Source organism: Antennarius striatus, chromosome 5 (genome assembly GCF_040054535.1).
Source record: "Antennarius striatus isolate MH-2024 chromosome 5, ASM4005453v1, whole genome shotgun sequence".
Classification (NCBI taxonomy): Eukaryota; Metazoa; Chordata; class Actinopteri; order Lophiiformes; family Antennariidae; genus Antennarius; species Antennarius striatus.
The window spans coordinates 2,273,605-2,288,404 of NC_090780.1; the positions used below are offsets into that span (position 1 = coordinate 2,273,605).

General features: G+C 39.4%; 2 protein-coding genes across 3 annotated transcripts; one reads left to right on the plus strand and one right to left on the minus strand.

The window, feature by feature from the left end:
• Positions 1 to 66: 66 nt before the first annotated feature.
• rbck1 (RanBP-type and C3HC4-type zinc finger containing 1) lies at positions 67 to 10,488 on the plus strand. 2 transcript variants are annotated; one of them, XM_068314529.1, is made up of 13 exons: positions 67 to 126; positions 494 to 541; positions 624 to 768; positions 2,176 to 2,272; positions 2,574 to 2,772; positions 2,910 to 3,064; positions 3,181 to 3,354; positions 4,331 to 4,491; positions 5,057 to 5,153; positions 6,231 to 6,410; positions 6,513 to 6,611; positions 7,760 to 7,903; positions 8,009 to 10,488. In XM_068314529.1, exons 2-13 carry the CDS (start codon positions 502 to 504, stop codon positions 8,087 to 8,089), a joined length of 1,572 nt encoding a protein of 523 aa, XP_068170630.1. In that variant the 5' UTR covers positions 67 to 126; positions 494 to 501; the 3' UTR covers positions 8,090 to 10,488. The 2 variants fall into 2 exon arrangements, with proteins under 2 accessions (XP_068170630.1, XP_068170629.1); XM_068314528.1 differs by lacking the exon at positions 67 to 126 and adding an exon at positions 405 to 423.
• Positions 10,489 to 10,507: 19 nt separating this feature from the next.
• tbc1d20 (TBC1 domain family, member 20) lies at positions 10,508 to 14,233 on the minus strand. Its single transcript, XM_068314530.1, has 8 exons — positions 13,844 to 14,233; positions 12,901 to 13,086; positions 12,656 to 12,736; positions 12,375 to 12,561; positions 12,153 to 12,254; positions 11,405 to 11,546; positions 10,840 to 11,018; positions 10,508 to 10,766 (listed from the first exon to the last, which is right to left on the minus strand). Exons 1-8 carry the CDS (start codon positions 13,887 to 13,889, stop codon positions 10,508 to 10,510), a joined length of 1,182 nt encoding a protein of 393 aa, XP_068170631.1. The 5' UTR covers positions 13,890 to 14,233.
• Positions 14,234 to 14,800: the final 567 nt, after the last annotated feature.

Genomic DNA, 14,800 nt, shown 5'->3' on the forward strand with positions numbered 1-14,800 from the left:
TAAGGAAACAGGAAGTGCGGCGTTCCTCATGGGGGTGGGGGGTGGGGGTCGGTGAGAGTCCCAACTGACCGGACGGACGTGTTGAGCGTGTGACAACCACAGAACCACAGGAGAGTGTCTCATAAGGTGTTCTTGGATCACAGTTTATTTCCCACAACTATTAACGAACCGGAAACTTGTCGGGCCTCTGAAGGGGCGGGGCCCCGCGGGTCGAACGCGTCACTTCAACGGTTTCTCTTCCTGGACTGGAATCCGTTTCGGTTTTAGTTCAGACTGAAAGCCAGAATTCGGCCTGGGCCGGAAAAAAACAGCTGACCGCGTCCGTCTCTCCACATAAACCACCCGCCTGTCCGATACGCGTCTGTCTGGCTCTCCGGGTGTGTGGTGGGAGGGAGGGGGGGGACCCCAACACGACCTGCACGGGTGGGTTGTTACCTTTGACCCCTGATCAGCTGTGATCTGGTACCTGATGCAGTGATACCTGTCCCTCCAGGTGTGACCATGGCGTCTGAATCTGCACCGACAGACCATCTGAAAGAAGGTGAGCAACTCCTCCACAGGTGAATTCTGTCAGGGGTGTGTTTATTAATGGTGGTGGGGCTCTCGTTGGATCTCCTGAGCAGCAGAGGACCTGTCTCTGGCTCTGAGCGAAGCCCTGAGCAGCGGGGACGAACAGGAAGCAGTCAGGCTGTGCCAGAGACTGTCACACCTCCAAGTTCCAGTGAAGGTCAGCGTCAGCAGTCAGGCGTACCCCCAGGACTCCATCAGGTGGGGGCAACTTGGATTTGCGTCTTTATTAACTTTAGATTATTGTCTCTATTTGCTTTTATACAAAGAAAAATGTGTTATAACCATGTTATAACATGGTTATAACCATGTTATAACATGGTTATAACATGGTTATAACGTGGAAATAACGTGGGAAATAAACTCTGATCCAAGAACACCTTATGATACACTCTCCTGTGGTTATAACGTGGACTTTTAAATTATAACCAGGACTTTTGGAAACCACGTTATAACATGGTTATAACATGGTTATAACATGTTCAACCCAAGAATTGACTTTCCCGAATCGGTTACAACAACAAAAAATATAGTTCCCGAACCAGTTAATAACATTCCTTGTAAATATAAATATATAATATAGGTAGGTAATAAAGGTAGGTAATAATAGGAAGGTAATAAAGGTAGGCAGTAAAGCTACCTACCTGTGGGTAGGTCGCTTTAGGACTTTTAAATTGGAAATCATGGCAATTAGTTTACATATTGTAGTTGTGTCCCTACAACAGAGGGGTCAAACTCATTTTCACTGAGGGCCACATCAACATAACGGCTGTCCTCAAAGGGCCAGATGCAACTTAAAAATGTAACTAAATGTATGTCTATATGATATAAATGTAACTACTCCTTAATGTTTAACAACTAGGAATGTATTACTTATTCAAGTGATAAACATTGTATGTTTGCTTGTTGCTCTGTTATATTTGTCAGGTTATTAAACCCGCAGAACTCCATCAATCAAGGATAAAAACTATCTAAGCAAATAAAGAAAAATAACATCAAACACACGTTAGGACATTAACTTTGTTCAAAACTTTTTGTTCAGAGTTAAATTGGGCTGAATTACTGCATTGTGGGAAATGTGGTTTTGGTCAAAGCACACGTTTGACCTATTTATTTTTAGACACTTGAGTTTTGACACATGTGCCCTACCGTGAACGGTACAGAACAGAGGATGGAGAATCAGAGGTAGACGGAGAAGTTGCGGCAGCTTATGATACAGCAAAGTTTCAAAGCTTCAAAGTATCAAAGTTTCAAAGTTTCAGAGCAGAGTCCAGGAAACTCACATTTTCTTCAAGAACGAGAAAAAAAAAGCCCGTTATTAGCCGTTATTATTTTGAATAACCGATTCTGTTCCAGAACTTTAAAAAATATAAAGTTTTAAGTTTCCTTTTCCATCCTGGCAAAATTAAAAAAAAATCTTGTTTTCGTTTTTGTTCCGTGAACCAGCTCAAATCCCTGCCTTAAATGCATCGCCGAGTAATAAACAGTTAGAAATATTGGACTTAAATATAAGACAAGGGTTATATATTTATATTGTGCTATATTTATGCAGTATGCATAAAGAAAAACTTGCAGAAACAGCTGAATCTGCTGTTTTCCATTCTCTAGGTTGTGGGTTGGAGTGGAGGATGCTCAGTCAGATTCCTGCATCCCAGTGTTTGTTGAGGTTTCACCCTACATGACAATTGCACAACTTAAAGACAAGGTACTGATGTTTCAGCAAATACTTAAATAATAATAAATAACATGTAAAAGAAAAAAATATATATAAATGATGAACTGAATCAATATGACTCTGATGTTTCCTTTCTTTTGTTATTCGCTAATATACAGTAATTATTTGTTATTGTGTGTTTTGTGCTTGTAATTTTGTATTTTTAATGTAATTCTTTACTGAATGAAAAGTAAGTTTATGTTACAGGGTTTTTTCATGTATTCTGAGTTTCTATCAGACTGAACTATTGATGAATCAAAGCTGTCATCCGTCCTTCATGTCACGTCCTCAGATCCACCTGGACTACGGGTTCCTGCCGGCGCTGCAGCGCTGGGTGATCGGGAAGCGTCTGGCTCACGACCAGGAGACTCTGTACAGTCACGGCGTCCATCAGAGCGGAGACAAGGCCTTCCTCTTCATCCTCTCTGCCAATGCTGCTCACCTCACGTGGCAGCAGCAGAGACTGGCTGAGGAGCAGCTTCGATTCGAGGGTCAGACACACACACACACACACACACACACACACACACACACACACACACACACACACACACACACACACACACACACACACACACACACACTGGATTTTTTTTTTAAAAGTTAGTTTTATGTCATCTATTCACAGGTATCGTGGAGTCAATTCAATCAATGCAGCTTTTGCCCAGAGGGCTAGATGGAGGTGGAGGTGGTGGTGAAAAGAAACCTCCTCCCCCAGAGACACCTGCTCTTCCTGCCAGACCCCCCACTGGTATTACTACACCGGATTCGCCTGAACCTCAGGTCAGAATACAAACTGTTGCTTCATATTCAAAGTATTTTAATATCAGCATCTACACAGGTAAACCAGGTTCATCAATGGCTGTTCAAGCACCTTACATGCATGTGTTTGCCTGCAGCTGGGCTGGGCCTGCGCTATGTGTACCTTCATGAACAAACCAACGCGTCCCGGCTGTGAGATCTGCGGACACGAAAGGCCTGAGGATTACGAGGTGCCTGACATTCATCAGCCTGACCAGTATGAGATTCTTCGAATTCAGCAGGAAGAGATGGCCTTGTTGGAGTATGAAAAGGTAACAACAGGATCCCCCCTAAGGATGTTTTCAGTTCATGTCAAATTCTGTGTGTGTGTGTGTGTGTGTGTGTGTGTGTGTGTCTGAGTGAGTATGGATTTCAATTATTCATAGCTCCCTTTTGATTGGTTGTCCAACATTTTTAAAATTATATATAATATCTTCAGTGTTTGACTTTCACTGTGTGCGAAATTTTAAAATGTACGGATTGTAGCTGCACACTTTTTATTGCCTCTGTGTAGTAGTCGTGAACCTGTGTGCTCTTTTACGCCCCCTCTTGGTGGAAGAAAATACTTTTTGATTTATTTACATTTTAAAAAAAATAAATGTAATTTAATTTAATAATTTAATTGAAGGAGTTTATTTAAATTTGTTTTTAAAAATTTAATTACTTGTTCTTAAACATAAAAAATAAATCAGAAACAGATGTTTGACATGGCCTAATAAATACCAATAAACTCTGGGATGCTTTTTTTTTGTTCAGGTGTTAATTTTAATGTTTAGAACACACCAGGAAGCGCTGGTGAACTGTGGTTCACCATTTGTTCCTCTGACAGTTCAATACAGATTACAAAAAGGAGGGTGGTGCAGGTTCAATAAAGCAAATGTGTGTCTATGTACCTTTCATGGGCCATGTCTCAAGTAAATAAATGTTTTTTATACTTTTTTTTTATAAATCCAGGACAATTTAATGCATCCAACGACACGTAAAGACGTTCCTTTTTGTTATTGGAGTTTGTCCCTTTCTCTTTTGCGTGAATATCACCATCTTTAGATGACAACAATCCACGAAAAGAAAAAGATGAAGTATGAATAAGTAAATAACGTCACTGCAGATGGAAGCTGTTAAAAGCTGATGCTGAGAGCTTCTGGCTTTTTAATTTTTAAAGATGTATTTTCTGTATTAGGTCATGGCAATTTTAAATGAATATCTCTCTGTATTGCGATTGTCCTCATTTTTTCTCGGTGATGAAAGGCTCAGCAGGAAGAACGAGACAGGAACTACATGATGTTATTGGCAGCAGAAAACCAAGACCTTATTTCCACCACCTTTGAGATCGACTGCCCCATCTGCTTTAACGCCATTGAGCCAGGAGAGGGCGTTGTGCTCAGAGAGTGTCTGCACACTTTCTGCAGGTCTGAAATGATTTACGTAGCTTTTATCTCCCCTCTTATATATTTGAATAAGCTCACTTGAAAACCTCACGCTGTCATGTTTTTTAACTCCACCCACTACCTGTCAATCAAGCGTACTGCCATCACTAAAATATACATGTTTTCCATACTTCCTAATTTTGCTGACAGTTTTATTCATAGGCTTTCTGCAAAATGACACGCACTTCAAACTCATGCCGACTGACATTTTAACATCCAGTAGATGGCGCACTAGAGCGAATGAAGCCTCATGAAGCTTCAAACTGCAGCGAACTGATTGGAATGAAAAGCTTCAATGGTTCTTGGGGCTTCATCTGTCCATCACTAACTCTACATGGACTTCCCAGTTAACATCATTTTAGAGTGTCATAACTGTTCCAACAATTTTCACGTTTTTATTGTTTATTGTGGAATTTCCACTGGTTCCCGCTAGTCGTATATTATAAAACAGATAAAAGTGTTTTTATTGAAGTACAGCGTGAACACATACGTGTCATGATTGACGAGACGTGCAAACGTTTTTTCCTGTGTGTGACTTCTTGATCAGAGAGTGTCTACACGGGACAATCGTGAACAGTCAGGATGCTGAAGTGTCCTGTCCCGACTCGTGCGAGAGCAAAATAATGGACAGAGAAATCAAAGCGGTAAGTGTGGGACACTATAACAGAAAAACAAGAAACCTTACGAGTCTAGAATAATACTAATAATACAGAAAAGAAGATATATAAAGCGTACTTCCTGATGCCGTCAGCCAATAGAATGCGTGTATGGTGTCAAAGGTGAAGCCGCACGTTGAGGTGAAGCCGCACGTGTTGATGCTAGAATGTGCAAGGGATTACTGTATTGCAATATTTGATTGTATAAGTTGTGTATTTATATCATTGATCTGCACTAAAATAAAATAAAATAAATAAAATAATAAATAAATAAATAATACATAAATAAATAATAATAAAATAAATAATAAATAAAATAAAGTAAGCTTTATTTTATCCATAAAGGAACACGTGTGATAAAGTGTGTGTGATAATCTCAGTTTCTGCAGTATCAGCAGTAATGTGGCCGTTTAATTGGATGGTCGCGGTTGAAGAGGGAACTGAGCCGTATGGTGAAACTCTCAGTTTACCCATCAGTCTGAGTTCTATCCCTCACCTCCTTCCATGAGCCTTGAGTTGTGCCAGAAAGAATTATTATTATGGGTCTAAGTGTCTAAAATGAGCTCCCTGTAGGAATTGGCTCTGCTCATCCTCAGGAATCGTTTGAGGAGCTCAGACTAGGGCGGTTGGACTGGAGCCAGTGCTTCTTTGCAGCAATAGAAGCTGGTTAAGATGTCTCGTCTCTACCTCCCCTTGGACATTTTCGAGGCAGATACACTGTTCAGAATTCAATGGATGGATTTTAGATCTAATCTTGCCTGGAAATGGCTCAGAATCCCCTAGAATGAGCTGAAAAGCAAAGCTGAGGAAATGGAGTTATCTGTAAATGATATTCCTAGCATGTTGTAACCATGAGCTGTCACCAGATAAGCAGAAGAAGGTGGATGAAGGGATGGATAGAGACAAATCTAAACATTTTGTTTGCGTGATTTTGCCTCATTCCTATGGGACAGAAATCAGAGATCCTCCAGCTGGCAGTAAAGGAACCAGTTTTCCTGCTTCTTTTCTCGTGCTCTTTCTCCCTTTTCTGTCTCAACTGTTACCACTTTCTGTTTTTGGACACAGCTCCTCACAGAAGAGGAGCACCAGCGCTTTCTGGAGCTGCGTCTGAACATCGCAGAAAGCTGTTCGGAACACAGCTTCCACTGCCAGACCCTCAACTGTCGAGGGTGGTGCATCTACGAGGACGAAGTCAACGAGTTCCACTGTCAGATCTGTGATGAAATCAACTGCATTCTCTGCAGGGTAGTTTTCTCTTGCTCACCTTTTTTAAACCCAAAAAAAAGATTTCCCCACTACTTAGTAATAGTTTAGGCATCAAATGCATTATGTTTTGTGTGTTTGCAGGCCATTCATAGCGGCATGAATTGTAAGGACTACCAGGATGACTTGCGCATCCGAGCAGAAAATGACCAGGCGGCGAAACAAACCAAACAGATGCTCGAGGTAAAGTTGTGTCAGGACTTTTTTTTTTCTCATAGCAACAACCTTATTTTAAATGAACAGAAAACACGAAGCACCACAACCATCGTGAATCCCTATAGTGTATTTTTGTATTGAAATAAATTCCAAATAAATTTTTAAATCTCTTAAACAAATCTTTAAAAAAAATTCTCATGAATTTCCCATGAATCATGAATCCCTATAATGTATTTTTCTATTGAAATCCATTCCAAATTAATTTTTTACATTTCTTAAATAAAGTGATTTAAAATTATACTTAATTTCTGTTTAGTTTTCTTTTGAAATCCCCTTTTTTAAATTTCAATATCTAAAATATTTATTGATAGATAGATAGATGTTAATTTAGTCCCCACTCTGTGGCGGCATTGACTAATATTTAATTTAGAATTAATTTTTTTTAATTCTTTAGATGTTAAAATAATTCACTTGGGATTTACTGTGTTTACTTATAGTTTAATAAGTTTAATTTGTTAAATTCATTGATGCTCATATTTATTGTGTATTAGATGAAACTTTACTTTTCGGTGACATTTGTGGTCCACACTTCCTGTGCTGCAGTTTTGCAGCGGGGTATTTCTGATTATACCACAAACCAGAGCAGGAAACTCTGCAGGGTCTTAAATCTAGTGTTTCATGTAGAAAAATCAAATGCTGTTAAAAATCAAGAAGAAAGAAGAAGATATCGTACAACTGAAAGGTTGTCAAATCGTTTTTAATGGTTTAATATTCTTTAAAATCTTGTGAATATTTTAGGATCAATAACAGACAGATGTGATTTGTTGCTTTGATTAGATTAGCTTCTTTTGAACAGAAAGGAATGGTCTGATTTATTATTCATTAATAATCAATGCATTGGATTTTGGGGTTGAATTTAATGACAGAGATAAAAATAGTAGTGACACGAATGAAATTTATTTTATTTAAGCTTTATTTAGCGAGGAAAGTTTCATCTAGATACAAGATATATTCTTAGGTGGTAGTGTTTTCAGTACCTTAGAATGATTATTTAATTCTACCACGTGATAAACTCTTTAATGTTTGCATATTGCACCATATAGTGTCTTATTGTATTACTGTAGCAGTTGTATAATCTTAGCATTACTCCCTCTCTCTTGTTTGTACACCTACAGAATCTACTTAAGAACGGAGAGGCTATGAAATGTCCACGGTGTGACATCACTGTCCAGAAAAAAGATGGCTGCGATTGGATCTGCTGTTTAATGTGCAAAACGGAAATCTGCTGGGTCACCAAACAAGCTCGCTGGGGTCCAAAAGTAAAAAAAACAACATTTATTTACAGTCTTGGTTCTGTTTTTAGCCGAGTCAGCATTTGTGTTTGAGTTGTTTCTTTGCTTTCTTTTTAAAAAAAAAATCTACAGGGCAGAGGCGACACATCTGGGGGCTGCAAATGCCGAGTCAATAATCGACCCTGTCATCCCGACTGCCAGAATTGTCACTGAGGCAAAGGTATAAATGAACATGCATGAAGCTGCAAGTGTGTGAAACACACACCTCCAGCTGATTGAGCCAGTTTTAGCAGCTACATGCGTGTGTCGTTTAATGTATTTTTAACTGTAGCTGTTTTAATGTTCTTACTTTGTCTGTTTTCCAATACGTCTCAGCAATCTTGTCAGTGAGGGACACTTTTCTTCAATGTGTGGTAACCATGGCTACACAGATGCAGTATGGAGAGTCATCTCCATCTTTAGTGATATAATTATTATAACTGGTCTTTCTAACAAAAATATTTTTTGGTGTGATAAACTGTGCACGTGTTTTGATACACGAGTCGTTATTTTACAGACGTTTCAGAGTGTGGTGAAGGAAGTTTACATTAAATGTGTAAAATAATGTAAAATAAGCTGATCTTATGCACTAAAATGACTTGAATACCAATGAACATATGATGCTGTAAGTATGACTTCATCTGAACTTGTTAAATTTTAAGTCCCTCAATGGCAGTTTATTTTTATATCTATATATATCAGTTGTAATTTGTCTGCTTTCAGTGAAGCTTGTTTGGTTTCACAGAAAGCGATTCACTTATAGCAAAGATTGTTGTAAAAGACACATAGCATTAACTTCAACATGAAGCTGATGAAGAACTGCTGATATAACAGGAGACACACTTAAAGATGAAGTCGTGTTTACACTGCAAGCTGAGTGTAGCCAATGTAACATTATGAAGAATGCTTTAAAGAAAATAACATTTAAATGTGGTATTAACTTGTTTAAACGTAAATGTTTATGATTAATTTAAAGGGACAAGTAGATATTAAAAAGTAAAGATCTTAAAAGCGTCTTTTATTCGTTGGAACTCTAATGGAAATCTGTGGGCTTTAAGCTTGTGTGTATCTTGTACACGTTATCCCAAACGTGTTACTTCGCTCATGTGTAACCATGTGCAAAGCAGTGCTTTCCCTCTAGTTTATTAGCATTCACATGTACAACTTTATATTAGTATGGCATACTCATTTTAACAAATACATTGAAAAAATGGATAACCCATTTAGTGCAATACAAATAAATGAAATGAGTGCAGATACAAAGTGCGTTACAATGCTGCTGTACAACTATTCTGTCAAGCACTTCAGAGCATCCCTTGGCCATGTTTCCAGGTCACTTTCATTTAAAACAAGCAGTAAACCAGTTTATAGGAATGGGATTTCTAAATATTCAGCTCTTCATGCAACAAAAACCTCTCAATATGCCTCTTCAACTGAGGAAAAATGTGTTAGCTAAGTTACACCCTACACTGCAAATGAATGGGCTAAAAACTTGGTCAATACTTCATTTGTTAAAAGCAAAACATATCCTTAAAGAAGCTCAAATTCACTCAAATTCAACATCTTCAGCTTTTCTGGTTAGCAGCAAACAACTGAAACCTACGCAATCCTAGGTGATTTTTAACTCGATGTGTAATTGAAAGTAATTGGAATGACCTGGAGGGATACTGCAATACAAAAAACTACATTTAAAGAAATCCCACTCACTTAATGAAAGGCATGTTCAAATAATACCACTCAAGGCTACACTTGCAAGAGTCGTTTGGTTCGGTCCAGTTTAGTGTCGTGACAGGCATTGTGAGTAAAGTGACACAAAAAAAATTAACCTGATAATTTGTGTTGTGATCCAAAAATATATATACATGAAGCCAAATCAGGAGCAAATCAATAAATTTACTCTTTAACATTTTGTTAAAAACTTGTCACAGGGAAGTTTAGCTGACCTCAATTTGTCCGAATTAAAACATCTATTCAAATACGACACCTGCTGGACACTTGGACCCCAGAAGTATTTCAATTTTTTTAAGATACTTATTCAGCCGGCCTGTTTGCGGATTAATATTTATACAGTTGCTTTCACGCCCATAAAAAGGGGACTACAGTTAGTTTTGTAATAAGCCAAAATTTGGTCCCGGTATCAAATAGGTAACATGAGGTTTGACTGCACTGGCACACAAACACACTCATTCTCACTCTTAGTTGGCAGCATTTTCAAGTGTGGGGAGTTCTACAAGCTTTCAGCATAAATCTCTTAACATAACTCCATACCCGATCAATATACCAAATATAAATAAAATGTACTCCTGACAGCATGGTTAATAGTTCTCTGAATCTCTGCAGTCCGCTGTTTATAACAGGATTCTTCATTTCAGAATATCAGTGGCTGTTGCTGTTCCACTGGTGTGTGCTTTTCAGCAGTCATTAACAGGCATTACGTGGGATATTCAGACTCATCCTCCACTGCAAAAGTGGTGCATCACCTGGATCAGTTAAGACAGTGTCATCGACTTCATGATTTGTGGTACTTGAAAGGCGGACCAGTTAGATTTAGAGACAGACAGCATGAAGTAAAGGGAGAGAGACAGGAACTGTTCAAGGAAACAGGTCCAGCTTGGGGGCCCACTCCAGGGCAGTGTTGACCACAGCGACAGCCGCTGCCCCTAAAGCCACTGTCAGACCCATGACGGCCAGTCGGACGAAGCGCCGCACCGCTGAAGGTCGGGCCACGACTGAGTTTGCAGCCGACTCCTCCAAAGCAGCTTGTTTCTGTCTGCGCCGGCGACGGAGGACGGAGTCCGGTCGCTGTTGAGTCGACGCCAGGTCAAAGTCCGTAAAGGTGGAAGCCGCCGTGCTGAGGAGGAACGGAAGTAAGAGCAATAAGAAAAGGCAAGTCCATGGAATTGTGACGTTCCGAGGTTAAGTACCTTTCATGTGCAGCTGCCTCTCTGGCCAGTTCAGAGGGAGGGAACTGGACAAACAGGTCCCCAGCTCGGCTGATGAGTGTTTCATACGGGAGATCCTGGGGGATCTGAGACAGCAGGTGGTGGACCATGGCCATGTCACATTCACACTCCAACACCTCCTCTTCTCTATACAGTACGATCTGCAACACAAGCACTCATTACACACATGACCAGGTAATGAAACGGGAAAAGGATATAAAGCACGAGAGATTTAGCACTGAAACATGACATGACAAATGATTGGGATAGCAAAACTTGATTTGTTGTTAGGGAAGTATACAGCTGTGGTGATATAACTGAAAGAGAATGGGCTGGTCATTAATATTTAACTGCTCAATAAACAGCATCATATATAATTTAAAGCAGTAATACGAGGAAGTAGAAGAGGAAATGGTCAAAACAAAGGATGAAATGAACCGGTTTCATCTCTTTCCCTGTTATTTTCTAAATGTGATAAAAATAGGCATGAAATAGTTTCTAAATCAGTCAGTCTCTATTATTACATGGAAGATTATAGGAAACTCACCACAGCAGCAAAGTAGATGGGCATCAGTGGATGGCAGGCCAGGAAAAAGTCATATAACCGGACGACGTGGCGGAAATCTGACAGGACGTGGCCAAACCAGGTGATCAGCCAACTGAGAGCGAAGACTGTACCCACCTCGGCTCTAACAAACAATACACAGGTGACATATATCATTTACAACGGCACACACATCAGTATTGTCTGATCATGCAAAAGGTCAGAAACTACTGAAAATAGGAGTTATGTTGTGTGACTGATAATTGAAAGATAAAGGGGGCAAGAGTCATATTAGTGCTCTTAAAGGAGGGATTCATGACCTGTAAAGCTGGCTCAATAGGATCAGTGTGGTGTTAGAACACAGTCAGTCTTCACTTTTACTATAGGCATATTACAAAGGTAGTGCATACAGAAAATCTATGGATTTTTTCCATCAAATAGCCTCAATATCGGAATATTGTCAATATCTTTGGTAAAGATACAATTTGTTTGTCTGCAGCTACGCCTAATGGCTGATTATTTATTTCTCCAAAATCCTGACATTAATGTTAGATGTTGGAGGACAAAACATATAATTTTAGAAGGAAATGAAAATGTAGAGTCAATAATAATAACAGACTTCAAACACTGGTAAAAGTTCATATAAATTGTGATACATTGCAAATGAATATGATCCAATTTTTTATACTACTTTTGAGAAATTAATGGTTTCATTTGGCCTGCTATCAGCAAAATCAGGAGGATGTCTTACTGTTGCATGAAGTCATGCACTTCAGGGTTGACTTTTTCAATAATAGGCATCAAATAGTTGAGAATGTGTTTAGTGTTGTCCATGGTGGGGTCCATGAAGTCCCTGAAAGACAGAACTGATTTAATTTTCTAGTCTAACATGTGGACACACAACAGAGAAGGAATATTTAGAGGAATAAAACCACTGCTTAGATTTATGTCTATATTTATATATGCCAGGCACCTGAGATGATGCGTGGAGAGCTTTTCCACCAAAGCAGTTGCAAGGCGCTCTTTCACAACCAACAAAAAGGTGACAACAATATCATGGTATCCTTGGTAGTAATGCAGCTGAGGATTACGTTTCAGAACCCGGAGGATGATGTCAATTAGCTCTTCCTGGAGACCCTCCCGCTGCTCATCTGGCATACCTGTGGCACCAAAAACAAAATGCAGTTGTTTGGTTTGCTGTGCTCTTGAGTCTGAGAATCTATTGAAACAATGAAGGGTCAGGGTTCTTCTCACCTGGGGGGAACCTCCGCAGGGAGCGCTGGACGTCCAGCAACACCTGGTTGTAGTCTTTGTTGTTTTCACGTTCCACTGTTTCTGCATAAGACATGTAACCATCAGCTTTATTATACACTACCCAAAAACTGCACATGCTGGAATGCTGTGTGAAAGTATTAATTATACATAATGTAAAAAGGAGGCTGCAGCATATAAGGTATGTAGTCAACACTGCTGTGCTGCATGTGTGGACAACATGATACCTGGCTCTTGATCCAGGATGTGAGGAGGGACGTTGAGAAGTCGCGGCCAGACTTGACAGCGAATCTCATCAGTCAGCAGTCCGCCTTCACTGATCGCCATCCTCCTCAATGCTGCCACATCCACTGGACTCACACAAAGGGCCTGTGTGATGTCAACAAGTTTCCTCTTCCGTCTGGTGTCCCAGCCTGTCACACGGAAATCATGTTTAACCCTCAGGGACCTATTAAAATGGCTACACATATTACCTAACCGGGTCATAAAAGGGCTGTCTCAGAAAAGTGCAAAGAAAAAAAAAGTATTACAGAAATATTTTTTCTCATTTCAATGCATCAGATCTTTTCCATTACTTCAGACCTATCCATAGATATAACGTTTATTGTATTTCTTTTATTATTATATATGTTTATATGGAATTTGCCATTAGAATCCTGTTTTTCTTCCAATGGGGAAAAAACACAACATATGGAATATTTCCATGTTAGTGCACAGTTTATGACTTCTGATTAAGATATAGCAACTATTGGGTGAATGTTTTGCAGGTGTGTAAACACAGACAGTGGGTCTGTGTCTGGGTTGTGGGGTGACTGGGAGCAATGAAGATCATGTTTCATTATAACATGTCAGCATTACTGTATATATATATATATATATATATACACATAAAAACAACAAAAATGTCCCTTTCGGGCCCACACAGTCCCCCAGGGTTAATTAGCTCAAGTATGTTAGCATGCAGTCCCATCTAACACACAAAATCGCGTAAGAATCTCATGTAGGTAACTGTAATTCGTAATTTTTCGGATGTTATGGAGAAGTCAAGTCAGCTTCTGCTACAATCACAAAACGTCTCTGACATTTGGAACAATAAGGATATTGTTTCTGTCGGTTAAAACGCTTAATCGTCCTAATTAATAGCATCAATTAAGCGACAAACCACATTACCGTTATTGACAGGCGACGAGGAAAGGACACCAGTCGAATGTTCCATGTTTGTCCACTTCTCGGTGTTCCCTTGTTTAGATTTCAATTAGCATCCTCTTCGTTTGTTCGGCTAACCTCGGTTTAGCCCCATTCCCGTGACTGCCATATGGAAGCTAGCGCCCTAATTAGCAAGGCCGGCGGCGCACAAACACGGCCCGGTAGTTAGCTAGCCAGTGTCAAGCAAACGTCAGACTGCCCTGGTTTCAAAACTAGTATTTCCAGCAACATAACGAACTAGTAACGAACTAGTAAACAATTTTGAAACCGCAGAAAGGATTACACCGGGGAGACGGCTACATGTTTCCACTGACAGCAGTGACAATAACACATAGCAGTAGTTGCTAGCCTACAATCCACTTCCGTCACTGATGACGTAAGAGATAGATGGGCGGAGACGCCCTTTTGTAGTTCTCTTTGTGTCTCTGTAGTTCTCTTTTTGTATTCCTTTTTAACTCGGAGAAATGGACATTACTCTTTAAATAACTGAATTTTTTTGGATAATTTCTGCGATTAAGGACTAATCTGTAATAATTGTAAATGTGATGAAGGTGTGAAGTCTGTTATATTATATTAACATGTTCGAAAAAAATAAACCAAATAAATAAATAAATACAAAATCTGGTTATGCACTGGATGTTGGAGTTCTGATGCTCTGTTGATAGTGATGGCAGCCAGATGTACCATCCAGCAAGTCATTTTAAAAATCGAAGTATTACTTTGCATGACATGCAATCTTTAAACAAGTTTTCAAATCCCACAGATCAAAGCACTATTTTCATGTTCTTTATTTGGGTATGTTTGTCACATTTCATGGACAAACAAGACATGGTTTTGGACCAATTAGTCAGTGGAAAAGATGGAATCCTTTGGCAACTCTCCAGGAAGTGTTCATAATACTATGTTTTGATAATAGTACGA

Coding starts and splice junctions, on each gene's coding strand:
- rbck1 (XM_068314529.1), top strand. CDS start 502: ATGGCGTCTGAATCTGCACCGACAGACCATCTGAAAGAAG. Junction 2,773..2,909: donor GGAGCAGCTTCGATTCGAGG/GTCAGACACACA, acceptor ATCTATTCACAG/GTATCGTGGAGTCAATTCAA. Junction 3,355..4,330: donor CCTTGTTGGAGTATGAAAAG/GTAACAACAGGA, acceptor CGGTGATGAAAG/GCTCAGCAGGAAGAACGAGA.
- tbc1d20 (XM_068314530.1), bottom strand. CDS start 13,889: ATGGAACATTCGACTGGTGTCCTTTCCTCGTCGCCTGTCAATAACG. Junction 11,019..11,404: donor CCATCTACTTTGCTGCTGTG/GTGAGTTTCCTA, acceptor CTTGTGTTGCAG/ATCGTACTGTATAGAGAAGA. Junction 10,767..10,839: donor GAGGCAGCTGCACATGAAAG/GTACTTAACCTC, acceptor GTTCCTCCTCAG/CACGGCGGCTTCCACCTTTA.